This window comes from Epinephelus fuscoguttatus, linkage group LG20 (genome assembly GCF_011397635.1).
Source record: "Epinephelus fuscoguttatus linkage group LG20, E.fuscoguttatus.final_Chr_v1".
In the NCBI taxonomy this organism is placed as follows: domain Eukaryota; kingdom Metazoa; phylum Chordata; class Actinopteri; order Perciformes; family Serranidae; genus Epinephelus; species Epinephelus fuscoguttatus.
This window is the reverse complement of record NC_064771.1, coordinates 34,977,555-34,997,661: the sequence shown is the minus strand read 5'-3', so window position 1 is coordinate 34,997,661 and position 20,107 is coordinate 34,977,555. Positions and strand designations below refer to the sequence as shown.

The following is a 20,107-nucleotide window of genomic DNA, read 5'->3' as shown; positions in this document are numbered from 1 at the left end:
TTGGAGCACTGTGCTCAGCCTGCTGCCCCTGCAACCTGGCCCCGGGTAAGTGGTTGAAAATGGAATGGAAGTTGACAGTTGTGCCAATCTGAACATCTAACTCTCAGCAACAAAGAATTAAATATAAAATGTCAAACTATGCCTTTAAATAAATCACTCCCTTGGATAATTTGGCTCCTGGTAAAAACCTCCTGAACAATAAACACTGAAGGAATTTTAACCAGGAGAAGTTTCAGCTGGTTGCAATCTGCAGTCCTCACCACTAGATGCCAGTAAAATCCCCCTTTACAAACTGAAACTTTAAGTGCACTTGGAAGTTACTGTCAATTTAAAGAAATTTTAATTTGAAAGATATATTAAACACAATTTAATTTCATTACTAATATATTTTTGTAAAAATATTTAAAAACAAAATAAAAAAACTGTTCTGAAATAAACCTGAAGTAGAAAATAGTCAAGCACACTTAATTGTATTTCAGTATGTCTTAGTAGCACTAATGACACATATCAAGTACTTTACCAGTACTCCAAAAATAGCACTTATATTATGTTTTCATGGAAGTGTACTAAGTATACTTGAATTAAGTGTACTTAGGTGCACTTTTTTTAACTTGGGTGTTTATAAATGAGCATCTGGAGCTTTAAACAGGAAAAAACGAGGCAGATCATTGAACCATAGTCCAGAAAGATAAAAGTTCATTTTACAAAATATGCATTTAAAGAAAATAGAACTGAATGGGCTCATTGCCCATTACAGACTCAACTAAGACATTTTAATAAACAATGCATATTATTTGAACGTTAGATGCTGCATATCATAGTGCACTGAGATTGGTTACAAACTGTAGAGCTCGCACTCATCACTGTACGCTTTACTCCAGGGCGGGTCGGCCACCTTTGACCTTTCACAGGCTCAGTCACTGGTATTTGTTCATTCATAAAGCCATACTGGGTAACTCCCCTCACACTTTGATTGAACTGAGATCTGACTGTAGCTAGAGTTACTCTCCTGGTTAAATATGAGTTAAATAAATAAATAAAATAAAATAACTGTACAAATGGATCTTTATGAAAAAAATCATGGCATGCAAAGTCATTTTAGTTCAATTTAGTGAAGTATAAGTGGAATTTTTCCCCTTGAAATGCTGTAAAGTTGAAGAATAAATTATAAAATAGAAATAATGGAGTAAAGTGCAGTTCACAGAGATGAAGGATCCCATCATGAGGCACAATAGGATGAACAGGTGTAGAATATCACATCCAGGTTATATAGGCTAATGGCACTATACGCCTCTGTAGAAATATTACAGGAGTATTACAGGTACATGCTGTGATTTTAGATGAATACGGATCATGTTGGTGCTGTAAGGTTTAAATATAACACAACATCACACTACAGGAGTGTGACTGTGATATTACTGGAGCTGTGATCGCACAGGAGATAAGGAAAATCCTAGAATTCAAACATGAGCAGGACAAATACACTAAAAGCCCCTTAAATATTATGATGATGAGACAGAAACCCTGCAGTAATGTTGCATTGAAATATGATAATAATGATAAAAGGCGGAATCAAAACAAAAGGCCTGATGTAAACTCACTGTGGAGCACCGCAGACACACCGGGAGACCCTGCAGCGCTCTTACAGGGATATTACAGGAATATTAAAGGAATATTAGAGGAATATTATTTCCGTGTATTGGCCCTCGCTGCGTTAAATCCTCCCCGGCAGACAGGCGGACACGCTCCGGTCCTCCATCATCTTCCTCCTCCGCCTCCAGCAGCGGCTCGTCGGGGAGGATGGAGAGAAGGAGAGGCTGGAGGAAGAGACGCTAACACGGATGTTAAAACACGGAGAGCTGAGCTGAGGAGGACCAACGGATGGAACAGCCACCCTCCCGTCCACAACAAGCACAAAGAGCGGCTTCATTTGTTCACCTGGGTCCACCCGGGCGGGCGGAGCTACTGTTCATCTTCTCAAATAGAAAACACTGATTATAAAACAGTGTAAAACCTGCATGTACTCACGTACAGCATCCTGCTAAAGTACAGTTTGTAGATACTTATTCTTTAATCAGAAATCCGAAATATTTTACTGATCCCAGGTAGAAACTGGGTAACGTTACAGTTGCTCTACAGGCGTTATAAACATAAAGAAATGATATGAAAAATAGCAAAAATCAAAAAAAAAATAGGAAGTGTATAAATATATGCTATAATGTAGAAGATATAAAAGAAAATAAGAAATAAGTACAGATACGTGCATCACACTTCAATATCTAACCACAGTGTCAATAAAAGTGTGAGTGTGTTTAATATAAATAAGAAGAGTATAAATCTGAATTAAATAAGAATACCAGTTAAAATGTCCAGTATGAATGCATTTTATTGAAAAAGTATTGCACAGTTTAATTATCAATCAAATTATTGTGCAGTCAGTAACTCAAGTATGTCCATTTTTAAAAATATGAGGCCTGGTTAACCCTCATGTCCTCTTTATCAGCTTGAAACAGACCTTAAATTACTGATTGATACTTAATTGACTAAGAAATACTTATAAACATGATTTGGAACAGATGATGTCATCACTGAAAATGTCACATCACTTATATTTTTGGTCTCAGAGCTGCAAAAAGTCAAAAGTCCATACAACATATTAAACAAAAATACTTTCTTACCTTTTCTTGTGTATATTTGATCAAGAAATTATCATTAATATCTGTGGGACCCTAGACAATGAGGGAATAAAGCGGATGTTAACAAAAAGGGATAATAATCTATGTGTAGATAAAATATGACTTCATATTTGGCTGATAAACTTATACTTATGTTATTAAAACTCAGAAAATTGTATGAAGAAATTGACATTAGATCTATGGTATCAGCCTAATTAAGTGTAGAAATCATTCTGGTGAACTGGTTTTCTTTTGCTGTTTTGAGTTGAAGAATCCCAATTTGCTTTGAAAGGGAAGCCCCGCCCCACTGTGTGATATGAAGAAGAAATCGAGCGCACCCCGGCCTGTGGGCTCTGCAGACGGCACTCCTGTCGTGCGGCAGGGAGCGCTGTGTTCTGCGCATGTTTGCAGTGTGTGAGCAGATCTTCTCTCACACACACACACACACACACACACACACACAGATCAGCATGAGCAACCTGCACTGGACCTGAATACAGCATCCGACTCTCTGTGGTGCATTCAGGTCCAGTGCAGGTTGCACTTTGTATTTAGTTTCAAATGTTTTAGAGAGTATTTGTCCTTAACCGTTTTTCAGAGGTATATTTTTTTATTATTTTATTTTCTGTTCACTAAAGTAACAGTGAGGCCCCTTTTTTTTCTTTAGTGAGTTTTTCCCGAGATTTGGAGGGGACAGACAGGTTGGTCGCTGACATATTTTTAAGATGACATGAATTATTGTTTGTAAGAAAAGATGAAGGCTAAGGTTCCTTGAGACTGTGGGGAGGAGTGTGGCGTTGGAGCAGCTCGGTGAGGTAGGAGGGGGCGTGGTTATGGAGGGCTTTATGAGTGAAGAGAAGGACTGTGATTTGAATGCATTGTGGGACGGGGAGACAGAGAGCGGAAAATCTTGGTGTTTTGGTTTTAAGAGACATTTTAATCATCTTACAGCTTTATGTAATAAGTTCTTTAATTCTTCAGTTGTGTTTTTCAACTCTGGTCACCCCTGATTTTAAAGGAGCCCATGTAGCCTTGTATGAAGTCCTTGGGCTCCTTTAACCCTAGGTGGCATCGTCTCTGCATTCATTTTTAAACATTTTTTGTGTTTATATGTAGTTTTTAATCGAAGCTATTGATTTTTATCGGCCGGCCACGGTTACAGTCGTCAAATCTGGATGTGACAAAGGCATGGACGAGAGTTTCGGCAGCAGAGGGGGAGGGTGATGGGCGGAGACGAGCTATGTTTTTCGGTGGCAGTAGGCAGCACTGGTGAGTTGACTGACGTGTTTTCGAAGGAGAAGTTGCTGTTGAAAATAACTCAGAGGTTGAAGATGTGTGAGGAGGAATGCAGAGTAGAGTTATCAATGCTGAGACAGAAGTTGTGAGTGGTTTTCACAAGGGATTTGGGAACGTTGATGATCATGATAAATTTTTCAAAGTTCAGTTAAAGAAAGTTGGCTTGCATCCAGGATTTGATTTCAAAGAGGCAGGTGGTCAGAGTGGAGTGAGTTGTAGTGGTGATGGATTTAGGTAGATGTAGAGTCGGACTTAATCAGCATAGCAGTGGATGTTGAGACCATGGCTGTGAATGATGTTACCAAGGGGGAGCATGTAGAGGACGAATAGGAGAGGACCGAGCACTGACCTCTGGGGGACGCCTTGCGACAGAGGAGCATCACAAAGATATCCTTCCACTGCACACTGTAGTCCTGACTAATGGCTTCTTGAAGCAGCACCTGGCTAAATGGAACCGGCATGGCCATGTTTCCTTATGTCAAGCTTGTCAGACTTAGCCGTAATTAAGGGAGGCAGGACTTTGGATCTGTCACGAACTGATGTGGTGTGGTGCCAAGTTTACAGAGACAGGAACACGTAGTTGGTATCATGAAAGATCAAGAAGGCTGGGTAAACAGGCTCAGAGAACTCGCTGGAGAAGGTGTAAATGTGACTGAGTGTGTCAGATGAGACCTTATAGTAGGACAGAGTGCCAGCAGGCCAGTCCAGATAAACTCCCAGGCGAGTGCAGCCGGTAGCTGGAAAAGGGAAAGAGTGGCGCTCGTTAGCATGCTCTGCATAGAGAGTAGCCTTTGGAGATAGTGGGGACCATCGATGGCCGAAACACCAGGACATGACGTTCCATCCAAGCCTGCACCAGTCGCCTTTTCCTTTCCTGAACAGTCCTTTGTAGCAAACACCCACAGCAACATCTTCATGGTTGCCAGCACTCCACTCCACCTCCCAGTAACTGCGCCCAGTAAGCCCCTCCCTGCACAGAACCTGAGAAAGCTTTTTGAATCTCTGTGGGAGGTCAGGGTATGACTGCGGTGGTCCATGTGTCGCCCTCTTGTTTCCCTCAGACAGAACGAGGTGGTTGTTTGCTGTGTTTGGGTCCAGGGTGAGATCACAGGCATCTGATGAGAGAACAAGACGTCATGAGTCAAGTTAACTAGTAACAGGTGGAATAATGGCACGACATTCCTGCCTTGAACAGGCAGTGTAAATGGGGCTGTGGATATGCTCTGAATGTCATGTACAGCTCCTTTAACTGAAATTACTTTAGAAAGTGATCTCTTTGCCACCAGTATGTACAGGAGGAACAGCTGCAGCCACCAATGAACATTTTGGATTGTGGGTATTTTTTGACGGACTTGAGCAAATGTGAACTCAAATGTGAATCAAGAGTATTTTCAAGAAAAGCAACACAGAGTCAGTAAGTAATAAAGGTTATGGCCAATCAGGTTTCTGAAGGAGAGTAATTTGCTATTATTTGTCTGACAATAAAAATGAAGTACTTACACCAGAGTAAATCTCTTCTGTCTGTTACATTTTCCACATCAGTGACATCAGGCTTTGAGAAGTCTTCAGTGACCAGAATGCTGTTCTTGTAGTGGTACATGGTTGCCCCTTTGTACTTCTCATTTGCAATGGCCGCTACAAGGAAACAGAATCTGCTGCTGTTCTTCAGTGCTTTTGCAAGATCATGGAAAGCTTTGGCTTTTTTTCTCATTGTGGTTATCACTTCTTCTGAGAAGTACCACTGGTCTTTTGCAGGTGGCGTGGCACCCAAGGTTCCGTCTAACTTAAATAGATCCACATAGTGAGCAAGTTTCTGAAGGTAGGGGTCAGTAGTTTCCAGAGAGGTGAAAACAAAGCACAAAACATCATCTACACTTGGAGCAAGAACCTGTCTGTCCGGCTCTGACTGATCTGGGACAATCTTTGTTCCCTCCATCATCTCTACACAGGACCTGATGACATTGAATTCTCTCTCTTTATCATCCGTCCACTTGGTTAATTTCTCATGACTGAACAGTGTCTTGTTTCCGTCATCGAAGACCTTTTCTAATTTGCTTTCATCTTCCTCTCCTGTCCTGATCAATGGAAGTTTCTTTGCCATGGTCTGTTCGAGTGCAGATCTTAAACGGACACAGAGTTTCTGGAAACTGCTCAGCTTTTCATGAATTTGTGGAAAATCTTTCACTACTTTGTCCTCCAGAAAGTCGTTGCATCCTATTTCTAGATCATGCAGGTTCTGCAGAGCTTTTTGAGCCTTTCTCACCAGTCTAACGCTGACCCCACTCGTCAGCTCAATAGCTTTTAGATACAGATTCTTCAGTGGCATCAGCCAGACCTTCACTGGAACACTGTTCTCTCCATTTTCTCCCAGCAGCTTTGGAAGTCGTACATAGGTCTTCACTGCATCTTCAAATGTTGTAGGGTTGCTTTCAAGAATGAAGTCTCCATAGAATTTGCAGGAGAATTTCTTGGTCAGGTCTTTTTCCTCATCACTCAGCTTCATCTCTACTTTCCCATCAACATTACATGAGGGGATCTTCTTTATTACAGCTTCCATGCTGCACTGGACGTCCTTAACGTTGCTGGCATCTAACTTTTCACTGTGAAACACAAAGAAAGCGTTTGCACCGTAAAGGATGCCGGTGACTACATGTGTTGCAAAGCCCTTCTCAAGAACATCCATCTGTTGGGGGCTCATGGTTACGAGGTGAGTCATTGACAACTGTTTGAAGTTGGTGATAGCTTTGTACTGACATGTCACTCTGCTCTGATTCTTGAATTTCTTCTTATCATTCAGATACTTGGCAGATCCCTCAGCTTTGATCAGCCCACACAGGAAACTGCCTTTTAGGGAGGCATCAATGTCCAGTTGAGAGGACTTGTCTTCAATACAATCAGATATTGTTATCTCAAATTCACTACTGTGCTGAGAGCTTGTAACTGTGTTCTTCTGAAGAGTTGCTTCATCCCACAGTGTGAAACCTAGAGACACAGAGCATGTGTCAGCAAGCAAAATTATATAATGTTGTATTTTGTTTGTGTATTTTGTAAATATAAAACATAAATATAATTAATATAAATATAAAACATAATAAATATAAATGATAAAAGAATCAGTAAAAGATATTTTTATTTGTCTGATAGAATTCAGGTGATCTGTATACAATCTCAAAACAACTTCCATTGGGATAAATAAGGAGGGGTACCACAAGGTTCTGTGCTAGGTCCTTTACTATTTACACTCTGCATAAACAATTCAAACCCATACACTTATATTTGTATGAAATACACTTTTATGTGGATGACAGTCTTGTATGCATTAAGCTTCTATTCAACTTAAGCTCTATCAATATTACAATCTGCTGTCCTCAATCTATATTCAGTTTACATTCTTCAGACATCTTTGCATAATCTTAGCAAAGTACAACAAAAACAAAAAGTAAAGGAATTAGGAAATGAAAATCATTTTCATCCCGCTGACAGTGTAAACCAATCATTACATCTGTGGAAGTGTTGTTGTTATGGTACTAAATGACTGCATGAAATATTTTCACAAACAAAGTTTCTTTGAGTGAACCAGCTGCAAAAGAATCACAGGTACCCCTTTCCCCCTAAATTAGCTCTGGTTCTTAAACCTCTTCTGTTAAGGACTCTTGGAACCTTGATGCCTTGATGCTGGAACCATTGTAATCAAGGATGTGTCATCAACAGAGGGCATTGTATGATGCACAATGGATGTAATCAGTAGTAGCAAGATGGCGGACCATAAAGAAGATGTAGACTTCTCATAGACTCCATCCTCTTTTTCCAACCACAAATATAACACGCCCACTGATGCTGCCAAGGCTGCCTGTTCAGATCAAGGAAAACCTGCTGTTTTTTATTCCAGCTGGGAACCAACTTTCAGGTTCCGAACCCATTTTATTTTTGGTTAAAATGTGCTGAATGGTCCAAAATTAAGTGTGGGAATTGAACAGACTCTTCCATGTTTTCCAGGAATTCAAGAAAAGTGTATAAAGCTCAAGACTTTGGCACCAGAGCACTTTGGTTAGGGTTAATGAAAATGTACTGTTTTCTTTAAATAATAAACACAAAAGTCACTACTAGCTTTGTTTGTATTAAACCAGACCACAGTCTTTCCCTACCCTCAACCAAGTGCTGCCAGTGCCTTCACATAACCATCAAAATCTGAATAATGCTGTAGTCATTGCAGGACGATACTGTATTACAAGAAAGGAAATTTTGGTTGAAAACAAATGAAATGTTCAATTTTTTTTTAACTTGCCAAATATTTTCATTAACAACATGTTTATTATGTCGATAACAAACGTAATTTAGTTGGTGTAACCTTTCCTTCAAAACATATTTGCTGTTGTAAATCAGGTGAATATAAACATAATTTCTAGGTGTTAGGGTTGCCTGAGGGTGAGTCACCACACCCAGCATCACTGCTGGGTGTGGTGACTCACAGACAGATAGATACCTGTGTAAGTAATTATTTTATTTCCCCGTTTTCCCAGTCAAGATTTACCTGGGATAAGTTCATCTTTCCGACCATCATACAGCATTCCTAAGGTAAATGGTTGGCCCAGGGCAGCCACCGCCATGTCAATCGAGGACGAGAACTCACTGTTGGTAAAAATTTAACAGCAGATGTCAGTGTACAATGATACAGCCTCCAACCTTTTATCCAGGAAATGAGTGTCACAACCGCCAGAGCACGTTAGTTTTGAAAGTATTTTCCAGTCCAAAGTATACAGACAAAAAATTGTCTCCACCCAGTTTGTCTTCAGCTGGTAAAGATGTGTAAATCAGCTCAGTTTTGACTTCCAACTGGAGAATAGTGGAGAGAGGCTTTAATAGATGTGATATGGTCGCTTTTCTGGGTACATGTGAGGGGCCTGGCAGCGGTGTTCTGAACAAGGTGAACGACTGACTAATACTGAGGGGACGATGCAGGAGCTGAGAACAACAGACTGAGCAGGCCAGGTGTAAAGACTTCCCAGACCAGCAGCCCAGGTGAACCTCCTCTCGCTGATTACCTCCACTCTGCTTGGACTTGTTCCTGAGAGGAGAAAAACAAAAGAGACAAAGCAAACCAAGCCAAGCTGGATAAGAAAACAGATCTGCATTAGGTTGCAGACCTTTACTGAATCTAAAGGGACTGTTAAGAGAGAAACTGATAACTCTCCTGCAGCATTCCTGTCTGCGTGTGTTCATGTGATCTGAGGTTGCCAAACTGGTTCAACATGTGAGACAGCAGAGAGGGAAGATCAGCTGGTGTAGTGAATCATCTGACCACTAGATGGTGCACATTATCCATCCACTCATGAGCAGAGGCCCACGTCTAAGTGCAGTGAAGTACAAAACAGAAGATAACACAGCCAGAGATTTTACTTTGTTTTGATTACAACTTGACGCTCAGGCTTTTCTCTGATAGCTGCAGCTTGTCGTTGGCTTCTATGAACATTTTCTCTGTTTAATCTCAGAAACTCTGCTTAACCAACAGCGGACATCACAAAACTGTTTGAAAAGATCCTGAAGTCTCCAAAGACACCAAATATGTCACCATGATTTTTGTGGAAAAAAATGTGTCTAAAATGATGCAAACAGATGACAAGAATACCTCAATGTGAAGGAATAATGGAGCCACAGAGTTTGGATTTGAATTTTTCACTGAGCTGGAACAATATGATTTTTAATATCCAGGCGAGAGGAAAAGACTGGAGCACACTGATCGCTGTCCTTGAGCTTGGAGGCACCTGATTTGGCTGCATGCTGCTGGATGATGATGCACAGAGAACCCTTTTCAAATGATTTAGAATTTGCAAAACTCTAAGACAGAGTAAAAAGATTTTTTCCCTTTACTACCATCACCAGAAACACTTTATTTTGAATGTTGCATTTTATTTTATTTCATTTTTCAGCCGGTAGCACCGATCATTATAAGTTGACTGCACGTCTGTGCATACAGACTCTGCCCTGATGAGGCAAACTTTACCTCTTTACTTCCCTACTTTTCTTTCCTTCTCCTCACAAGCGTCGCCTGGGATCTGCCAACAGACCACAACATTACAGCAAGTGGCCTCTGGCACCATTTTCTCTAAGATAAGAGTTTTTCTTTTCAAATGTCCCACCTTGAGGGGAAAATTTAGGCGCAAATCAAGAGTTTAAGAAGATCAGTACCTATAACAGCTGTTGAAGATTTGCTCAGACTAAGGTGCTGATTTTGACAAGTATAATGCCAAAAAGAGCAACATTATGATTGTTAGAAGTAAAGAAGACAGATGTTACGTACCCACTCTAAGGGAACCTCCCCACTCTTCCCACTCCCAAGGATGGCCAGTTACACAGTATTTTAAACAACAAAGAAAGCAGTTTATTCGTCTTCAGAGTTGAGCAGTGCCCAAAACAACAAACAAAAATATACTAATGGACTCTAAACTTACCCTGCAAAAAAAAAGGGAAGCAAAAGACAATTTTCTAACCTAAACTTCTACCATTCAAAACAAGAGAAGAGAACATGGTGGTGCCAAACAAAAAGGGCTTCTCACTCTTACTAAAACTGCTTAAAGTGCTCTATTTACAGTGCTCAACAAAAGAATACAAGAAAATCCACTAATAACTGATAATAAATAATTAACCCGTCTACTCAAAACTGACCAAATAACTTTCCTAGATGACAAAGTTATCAGAATACACCCACTAGTTTACCAGATTCAGAAGTTTGGCCTGCAGGTACTCACAAACAGTTTCACAATCACAGTCTAAGTTCTGGTTCTGTAGGTAGTGGAAGAGTGAAAAGGAAGGGAGAGCTTCTATCAGATGGTGGTTTAAAAATCTTCTGTCTTGCAGTGCACCAATCCAGTGACAGCAATCTCCTTGGACAGCCCAATCAGCACACACCACCTGCCTTGCAACATCCAATCACACTCAACTCCATGCACACACTCCGAGAGGAGGAGAGAGAACATCTGACGGATCACTGCGGACGAATACAAAACATCAGTACCAAAAAATTATGACCACACAGAAAATTATTGTTTCCTGTAGTCTTGCTCTTAAAGTTTGTAATGAGATTAAATATCTTCGTCATTATATTGTCAAGTGAATATGCTCGCTCGCAAATTCAGCATGTGTTCAGTTAATGTGAAGATGGAGCATTTTGTACGTCACTGTATCCTGCCCACTTGTGGCACTCCTATAGGAAGAACAATATGCAAAGACTTAATGTGGCCTTTCATGATGGAATGAGACTGCTTCTAAAACTTCCATGATGGTGCAGTGCCAGTCAAATGTGGGGCCACTGGCTCTCAGCCTGTTTGTGGCCGCAGTTTATTGAATTTGTCTTTCTATATGAACTTGGGCATTTCTTGTTTTTTTAATATATATATTATATTATATTATATTATATTATATTATTATATCATACTTTTGCACATAGATGATTGTTTTTTCATTTGATGTGGATGCTATGGACCTTTTTCTGTGTCCTTACTAAAGTAATAAAGCAATGTTAAAAGCATAATATAAAATGTACAAAGATCACAGATCTTTAACAGCATCAAAAGTAGAGATGCACCGATCCAGCTTTTTCAGTTTCGATACCGATCCCGATGCTGTGACTTTGAGTATCAGCCAATACCCGATACCAATCCGATACCATGGTTGACCTAAAAAGCTATATACTTTGTAGTACAGAAAAGACTAGAGGCACCAGGCATTGATGACTACACAGTTCTTTCGGAAGATAAAATGAAACAAGATGAAACGGATTAATTCAATGATGAACTATTTATTTTTAACAAAAATAAACAATTGTGCAACAGCAGTTGAAATAGTGTGAAATACCTCCACACAGCAGATTCTCTCCTATGCTCCATGACGTATGTCCTAGCTCACGTCGCAATAGATTTAAAGGGAAAGGATCGCCTCAGGTATAGATTGCATTTTCCGATACCTGATACATCTATTTTGATGATATTGGCGCCGATATTCGATCCAGATATCGGATCAGTGCATCCCTAATCAAAAACACAAAAACAGATATAACTCTGTAAAATACACAAATCAATAACAAGATGAGACGTTTTCTACAGTCACTATTTTAGGAGAAGCTCATTCCATGTCTTCGCTGCCTCTGTCAGCTCTCATGGACTTGAGTTCCTGCTGGGTGGTGGACTGAGTTCCTGACGAGGACACTGCGTTCTCCTGGTTGCCTGCATCCTGTCTGCAGCACAGGGCGCGGGGCAACGAGTTGCACAGGGCCTTCCTGAACATGGAGCTGGAGAAGACGTAGACGATGGGGTCCAGGGCCGAGTTCAAGAAGTTCAGCCCCAGAGACACGATGGTGAGCTGGGTGAAGGTGTAGAAGGTGGCGCAGTCCGACGGGAAGTACGAGCGGTTGACCCACAACCCGATGGTCGTCACCGTGGTGGGTAAGAAGCATACCATGAACACTGCGACGATGGCAATGCACACTCGCATTGCCTTTCGCACCTTGTCTGGTTTTCCCATCTGTCGCTTCCTCAGGAAGCTGGAGATCCGGATGGAACAGAAGAGCAGCATGGCCATCGGGATGAAGAACTCCAGCACCGTCAGGATCCGGTGCATGCCGACCAGGATGATGATGGCCCGCAATGCCTCTTTGTAAGAGGTGAAGAAGAAGCACTGGGTTTTGTCGCCGCTGCCCTTGATGTGGTTGTAAGCCAGCATGGGAACCCGAGGGCTCATCACCAGCAGCCAGACAAACAGTGACACGAATACAGCCTGACGTTTAGTCATACGGTTGAACCGGTGGTGAGGATGGACCACCTGGAGGAAGAGCACAGTGATGGGGCGTCATTTCACACCATGTGGAGCAAAAATGTGTCGAAGAGCTGATATTATACTGTCACATGACTGAATAGAGTCACAGTGAAACCTGTCCTTATACAACGGTTTGTATGATATCCTACGAACAAGCCCCCACGAATGACGTTACATACTGAGCATAAGCGGTTAGGTTTAGAAAAATAAACATGGTGAACAATGTATCCAAAGTTCACATTGATCCAAACGCAAGTCCACCAGGGAAAGTCCTGTATTAAGTTATACTTGTGGATCAAATTGATGCCGTATCTATGGCGTACAAGCATACCCTATGCTGTAGCCCCACCGCCATCTAGTGTTTTGAAGGTGTAACTGCAGTGACACAGACTCACCACTGCACAAGTATAAATTCCCACAACTACATAGGTCACTTATGTAGGCCACAGCACAGTCTCTACGTAGAGCTGTCACACAACTATAAATCCGCCTTTATGAGGATAATTCTGTCTGTACTTCTTTACTTTAATCAGCATATTGGTCACTTGATCGCAGCCTTCCAAAATTTGGGTTAGACACAAATTAATGGCTCATCATTATGTGGGATATGTACAAATTTTGGTGCATTACTTTTCACAGGAAAACATATGAAAGGTGCCAAAGAACAGCAAAGTGCTGCTGTGTTTATAAACCAGCTTCTGTTCCAGCAGCATGAATATTGTCATACAGGGTTTATTTAAATTAGCAAAGATTAATGAGTATCAGCTACTGTACTGGATTAAATATAATGACTTATTTTTACACTTGAAAAAAGAATATTTCAAAGTCTCCTGGGAGGCTCCTGGGAAAATGAAGCAGACTTCGGCTTTCTATCGTTTGAGTGTCTCAGCTGAACATCAGTGGATGGATGACTCCACACAAAGCTTTAACTGAATGTAAATGCACTTTACTGCAGACAAACAGCAACACTGGTTACTATTTAATGAGTCATTGCTGTGTTTCCAGCGTGTTTGTAGGCACCAAATGTGGGTGTTTTGACCTGTCACTGGATAGTGCCAAGAAAAGTAGTTGTTTTTTACCAAGACATTGCTGCTTTTTCAGCTGGTGCCTCCAAAACTGGTGATTATGAGCCAAAATATGATCTTTTCACAACCAAATGTTAAGCATTGTTGAAAAGTAAAGTTTCAGTGTGAAGTTTCAATGTATCCGCTACATAATAATGTGCAAAAATGTAATATACATGTGGTTTGCACAAACATTCAAAGCCAACATTTGTTCTGGCAATTGGGTTGAGTTGGGAATCAGTCAAAAAACAATGCCCTTAAACTCCTGGAACTAGTGGTTACCTTAAAGTAGCGGTAAATTGCCACCACGGTCATGAGAGCAATGCTGGCCGAGCGGTTGGAAAACATCAGGAAGAGGTTGATCCGGCACAGGCCGTCTCCAAACACCCAGTAGCCCCTGAGCAAGGCATCGATCCTCAGCGGCAGACTCACTAGAGCCAGGAAGTCGGCGATGACCAGGTTGAAGAGGAACAGGTTGTTGGGGTTCCAGGACTTCAGTTTAAAGCAGAAGATCCACAGGGCCATGATGTTTCCCAGCAGCCCCAGTACCACGTCTATGGCGAGGACTGGAGGGAGGATCAAACCCTCTAGCTGAATACCGACCGGTGGGCAGCCGCCGCCTCTACCACCACCACCAGGGGCTGGGGTCGTCATGTTCAACGCTAAGGCAGTGATGTTTCCATTTGGCTCTGATAGCATTTTGGTTGATTGAATTTTAATGTTGTATCATTAACTTCCTTCTAAGCAGAGTAGATGATTCAGTGTGGTGGCAGAATTTGGCAAGATGACTAGAAAGAGATTATTTTTAGTTTCAGCTGTGGGTTTGTTGGTTGACTAAGTAGGAGGAAAATAACTGTGTGACCACACCGAGGAAAGTTTCTCAATTAGGGAAATTTAGCACTTCCTCTTTTCACCTTCTTCCTTTTCTGTTGAATTTAATCTGTTGAAAAAAACAGAGAGTATGTTGGTGTTTGTACATGAACATGACCTAGTTGCACTTCTCCACAGGACAGATGAAAAGGCATTTTTATACCAAACGTAGAGACATGATTCTCATATCAAACATCTTCAGAACATTTTAAGAGAAGTTTAAACCTTAATGATGAAATGTAATATTGATTCGAAACATTAGAAAACCATAAATCATAAAATACTTTTCAACAACAACCAAACTAATGTTGTGGAAATATATGTTTAAAATGTATAGAATGTATAATCTACTGTATACATCTACTGCAGCATGATGCTCATTAAAGAGTTTCTATTGAAGAAAAGGTAATTTCTTATTTAACCTCTTTGCCATTTTAATCTCATGTATACAGGTTACACACATTAAATGACTGAAATATTCAGAACTCACCACTCTGATGTTTCATTCATGAACTGCTCATAAACCTCCGTCTGTGTATTTGTATGTCCGCTGCAGGAGGAGGTTCCTGTGTGGTCGACTTTCATCACCCGTCAGTCGTCAGGCTGTTACCACAGTCGCACTGGTACACATAGTACAGCAACACGTTGAAGATCAGAAATCCTGCGTGATGCCTGTTTCTTAAGACATTTCACCAGGGGTGTTTTTCCATTTTTAGAGGCTGAGGAGCAAAACTAATCTGACTAACATGGTATATATACATATATATATATATATATATATATATATATATATATATATATATATATATATATATATATATATATATATGTATACATAAAATACATTCATTTCATCTGTAGATGCACAAGTACAGAGTTTCATTATGTTTAAACCGAATCAACATCGGTGAACTCAGCATTTCCTGAACAATATCAACAAAAAACACAACACTATATCGTAAAATAACAATAATAATAATAGCTTATGTTATTATTATTTTAGATATTTATTATTATCATAATTAATAATATTATTTAGGTGTTGAAAAACAGTGCTTTTTATTCTGTTAACTTAAGGTTTCTTTTTATTGTCATATACATAAACAACACCTTCTGACTCTGACCTCGACACATGTCAACGTTTGGTCATGAACTTTCCACATATGACGTCCAAGGTACCCTGGGTGTGTTGGTTGTTGACGTTCTGAAAGATTTCTCCAGTCACCTTGAGGCGTCCTGTTCTACATATCTACCAAGTTTAGTAAAAATCCATATGGCGGTTAGGCCTAGATAAGAAATGAGCTCTCTAGCGCCCCCATTTTGTTTGATGGGGTCAATAATGGAGGGGTCCCCTCAGATTATGTGTGGTCATATGCCTACAAAGTTGCGTGGTGATGGGTGAAACCCTTGAGATGTTCTACACCTTTATGTGATGAGCCACGCCCTCCGCAATATTCATTGCCTTATAGAAGCTCAGTTTTAGGAAGTTTTCCAACTTTTGCCAAGAGGGAACTTTAGATATTGCTCCCTAGATTATGTTCACCCAGTTTCATGCAGATCGCTCAAACTTCCTAGGAAGAGATCCATTTGAAGTGTTTTTCAACAAATTCAAAATGGCGGAAAATCTATATAAGCGGAAGTTATGGGTTCTTGAGGCAAATGTGTTCCTCATGAGGAGAGGCATCTCTGTGCAAAGTTTCATGTCTCTACGACATACGGGGCATGAGATATGCCCATTCAAAGTTTGACATTTCAATGGGTTGCTGTAGCGCCCCCCTTTGGCCAATAGATGTAATATTGCTTCATTGGCATCCTCCCATGACCCTCTACCACTGTGCCAAATTTCACACGGATTGACCAAGTCAGTGAGGAGAAAAACGTGGAACACACACACACACACACACACACACACACACACACACACACACACACACACAGTTTTCATCACTATACAGTATAGTAAGATGGTATTATAATTATTGATGCATTAATGTGTTCATCACTTTAATGTTGCAGCTAGTAAAGGTGGAGCTCATTTCAATGACTTTATATACTTAATCAGCAATAGTCCATCCTAATGTATTAGTTGATTATATTTTGTATTAGTAATCTGAATTTGTAAAGTAACTAAAGCTGTCAGATAAATGTAGTGCAGAATAAAGAACAATATTTACCTCTGTGATGTAATGGAGTAGAAGTTTAAATTAGCATGAAATGGAAATACTCAAGTAGAGTACAAATACCTCCAAACTGTAATTAAGGACTTGAGTCTCCACCACTGGTTAAAGGTAAAGATGCAAACCAAAGCCGCCATAAAGATTCGCATTCAACAAAATTTTTCCAGATCTCAAGACAATCAGGAACCAAATAAAATGGTTTTGTGTTTCTGTGTCAGTGACCTATCACACTTCCTGTCTTCTTCCTGCCGACCGACGTCCCCGATGCGTCACTGCTGAGGCACTGCAGGTCAAACAGTGCTCAAAGTTTAGAAATGAGTTTCCTGTCTGGGTACAAATGTACAAATGGTGGAGGAAGTTTTGACATCACAGGATTACAGTTGTTGCTGTTATGTGTGACACACCAGCAAATCACTATTCAGAGTCTCTGAATCACAGCTCAAAAATATGGCTCCGTACAATTCAGTTTTTTTTTCAGTGTCAGGTTTCCCTTATCTTGATAAAGTGAAGTTTATAGTTAACAATTGATTTGATGAAACTGTACAGATATTCTTGTTACAATATAATTACAACCATTGTTTATTTGAATAATTTGAAAAATACTTTGTAGATGTGTGAACATCTGAGCAAGGAAAGGACAGAAACTTTGACCTCAGTGAGGAGGTGTGGTCGACCATGTTGCTCGGTATGATGCTTTCTTTTAACAGATGTGATTGGTTGTCATAGACTCGCCCTTCTTTGAGCTTACCAGGTGTGGACATCCAGTGAAATGAGTGGTAATTCAAGACTTTTTCCAATCAGATCTTGGCCACTGTAACTGTTGTAAGAACTACCTTACTACCACAGAGTGTTGGAGTGGTCCGTTGAGGCTGTCATAGCTGTACCGCTGCTGCAGTAGGCCACCCTGGTCACCAGCCAATAGAACCCGACTGCCAGACGCCTACTGGCAGGGACAGCTTGCCTACATTTTGAGTTCTGCCATGATGGTCTTGTCGTGAGACACCAACAGAGATACTGGAATGTAGCATGGACATCCTAAAGACTCAGAGGAACCTATACTGACCTATACTGCAGCCAGCCACCAGGGGACCATCAAGATGTTTTGATTCCACTTTTGGGGAGCTGTGAAATTGTTTATCTTTATTAAACAGTCATGATACAAATGCAGCATGCACTGGGGCGGTTTGCAGCCGAGTGTGAAGCGGTCGGGATGAAAGTCAGCACCTCCAAATTTGAGGCCATGGTTCTCTGCTGGAAACCAGTGGATTAGCACCCTCTGCCTCAGGGAAGAGTATCTCCGGATCTTGTTCATGAATGAGGGTAGAATGGAGCTTTAGATGGATCAGTTTGGTGTGGCTTCTGCAGTGATGCAGGCGCTGCGCTGAAAAGTCGTGTTGAATAGGGGTCCATCTACATCCCAACCCTCACCTTTGGTCATGAGCTCTGGGTAGTGACTGAAAGAATGAGATTGAAGATACAAGTGGCCGAAATAAGTTTCCTCCGTGGGGTGTCTGGGCTCAGCCTTAGAGATAGGGTGAGGAGTCAGACATCCAGAGGGAACTCGGAGTAGAGCCGCTGCTCCTTCACGTTGAAAGGGGCCAGTTGAGGTGGTTCGGGCATCTGATCAGGATCCTCCTGGGGGCCTCCCGCTGGAGGTGTTTCAGGCATGTTTCACTGGTAGGAGGCCCAGAACACACTGGAGGGATTGTATATCTCATCTGGTTTGGGAATGCCTCAGGGTCCCCCAGGAGGAGCTGGAAAGTGTTGCTGGGGAGAGGGACGTCTGGGGTGCTTTGCTCAGCCTGCTGCCCCCGAGACCTCACTTTGGATAAGTGCTTGAAAATGGATGATGGAAGATTTATTTTCAGTCTACTTTCACCAGCAGACTGGAGTAAACAAACACAGACGAGTTCAGTGAAGTAAGAATCAGATTTTGATCAGGATTTAATCAGCTGATACTGATCCAATAAAATATGCCCGGATCGACTCAGTACGATCCTTAAGACTGGGTCAAGACATCCCTGACTACTAAAGCTGGCCCAGCTCTCACTTTCTCCCCTTCCTCTTCCCCTTCTTTGCTTCCCATCTGTCTTTTTAATCTCACAAACGTTTTCCACTGATGATTCATAGCCTTTTGTGTACTCAGTCAAATGAAATTTGAATTTCAATCCATGTGTGCAGAATCCAGCCGTCTGCTTGGCTCGATACTTTTAAAAAGCAACGCTGCAGATTCGTTGGCATCGTGTTTACAGGTGATTTATCTCCGCGGGTGCATTTCTCAGACTCCAAAGAGGCAACACTTTAAGACATTTAAGCTCCTTCCAGTGTTTTTAACTATAATGCTCTAATCTTGCAGCTGGAGAAAGGACACGTCTTCAGAAATGTTTTAAGTTTCATCTTCTGTGACGTTCGTGAGCATGTGCTTATGTTGTGTGTGTGTGTTTGCATGTGCTTATGTTGTGTGTGTGTGTTTGCATGTGCTTATGTTGTGTGTGTGTGTGACGGACGGGTATCAGCATGGATTAGTGAGTAAAGGTAAGCGTGTGTCTCTCCCTGTCTAGGCGGATTTCCATCCCTCTCCTCTTCACTCCGGTCACACACACCGACCTTGTTTGAACCACCGCCGCCGTCTCCTCTCATCCCGTCTCCTCCTCTGAACCACCCGCTGCTGTCTCATGGCGCTGTAACTCTTGTGTGTGTTTGTGTGTGATTGGTTGGGTGTTTTATTTTCGGGTCTCGGACCATCGTGCGATGCCATTACTCCCTCAGGACGCAGATCGATTCGATAGGGTGTCTCTCCTCTACTGGTAAGCTAATTACCTGTCTGCTCCTCCTCCCTTCCTTGCTTACTTTCCTCCTTCCTTCCTTCCTTCTCTTCTTTTTTGAAACTTGTCTCTTTTAATGTGGTTTTTGTTTTTCTGCCTCGTCCTCGATCCTTGCCTGCTGCGGTAGTTCATGTGGGTCACAGACTTCAGAGGTGAATTAGGTTTACAGCCTGTTTACCGGCAGATGCCTCAGAGTTTAAGTCCACATGCTTGTGCGCAGTTCTGGGTCATGTTTGTACGAGCTGATTTAAAGGGAGATGCCAACATTTTTTACATTTAATCCAGTTCAGATTCAGAACAGTTCTGTTTCTGAGACTTTCTGTTTTTCCTCTCCTTAATTTCAGGAGGACATTTTGTTCTTTTTACTCCCTACTTTTATCTGACAGCCGCAG

At 41.3% G+C, this 20,107-nt stretch overlaps 4 protein-coding genes across 6 annotated transcripts in view; 1 reads left to right on the top strand and 3 right to left on the bottom strand.

Moving 5' to 3' along the window:
* Positions 1-1,886, bottom strand: part of LOC125880625 (poly [ADP-ribose] polymerase tankyrase-2) — a 42,833-nt gene extending 40,947 nt beyond the window's left edge. For both annotated transcript variants that reach the window (XM_049563247.1, XM_049563249.1), the window contains exon 1: positions 1,602-1,886. The gene's annotated coding sequence lies outside the window, so the exon portion shown is untranslated. The remainder of the gene's footprint in view (positions 1-1,601) is intronic.
* A 742-nt stretch (positions 1,887-2,628) lies between these two features.
* On the bottom strand, positions 2,629-8,969 carry LOC125880638 (stonustoxin subunit alpha-like). The gene is made up of 3 exons (XM_049563284.1): positions 8,503-8,969; positions 5,472-6,953; positions 2,629-5,086 (listed from the first exon to the last, which is right to left on the bottom strand). Exons 1-3 carry the CDS (start codon positions 8,576-8,578, stop codon positions 4,530-4,532), a joined length of 2,115 nt encoding a protein of 704 aa, XP_049419241.1. The 5' UTR covers positions 8,579-8,969; the 3' UTR covers positions 2,629-4,529.
* Positions 8,970-10,990: 2,021 nt separating this feature from the next.
* On the bottom strand, positions 10,991-15,342 carry LOC125880676 (hydroxycarboxylic acid receptor 2-like). The gene is made up of 3 exons (XM_049563379.1): positions 15,204-15,342; positions 14,126-14,783; positions 10,991-12,785 (listed from the first exon to the last, which is right to left on the bottom strand). The coding sequence occupies exons 2-3, from the start codon at positions 14,540-14,542 to the stop codon at positions 12,090-12,092; spliced, it is 1,113 nt and encodes a 370-aa protein (XP_049419336.1). The 5' UTR covers positions 14,543-14,783; positions 15,204-15,342; the 3' UTR covers positions 10,991-12,089.
* Positions 15,343-19,075: 3,733 nt separating this feature from the next.
* Positions 19,076-20,107, top strand: part of stxbp4 (syntaxin binding protein 4) — a 79,425-nt gene continuing 78,393 nt past the window's right edge. For both annotated transcript variants that reach the window (XM_049563269.1, XM_049563270.1), the window contains exons 1-2: positions 19,076-19,142; positions 19,452-19,697. In XM_049563269.1, the coding sequence (XP_049419226.1) occupies positions 19,642-19,697 (56 nt within the window). In that variant the 5' untranslated portion in view covers positions 19,076-19,142; positions 19,452-19,641. The remainder of the gene's footprint in view (positions 19,143-19,451; positions 19,698-20,107) is intronic.

Excerpts from the sequence above, each read along its gene's own strand:
- LOC125880638 (XM_049563284.1), bottom strand. The coding sequence starts at position 8,578 with ATGGCGGTGGCTGCCCTGGGCCAACCATTTACCTTAGGAATGCTGTAT. Across the intron at positions 6,954-8,502 it reads GAAAGATGAACTTATCCCAG|GTTTCACACTGTGGGATGAA; the intron begins GTAAATCTTGAC and ends CTGTGTCTCTAG. Across the intron at positions 5,087-5,471 it reads CAGAAGAGATTTACTCTGGT|ATGCCTGTGATCTCACCCTG; the intron begins GTAAGTACTTCA and ends TTCTCTCATCAG.
- LOC125880676 (XM_049563379.1), bottom strand. The coding sequence starts at position 14,542 with ATGCTATCAGAGCCAAATGGAAACATCACTGCCTTAGCGTTGAACATG. Across the intron at positions 12,786-14,125 it reads CAATTTACCGCTACTTTAAG|GTGGTCCATCCTCACCACCG; the intron begins GTAACCACTAGT and ends CTCTTCCTCCAG.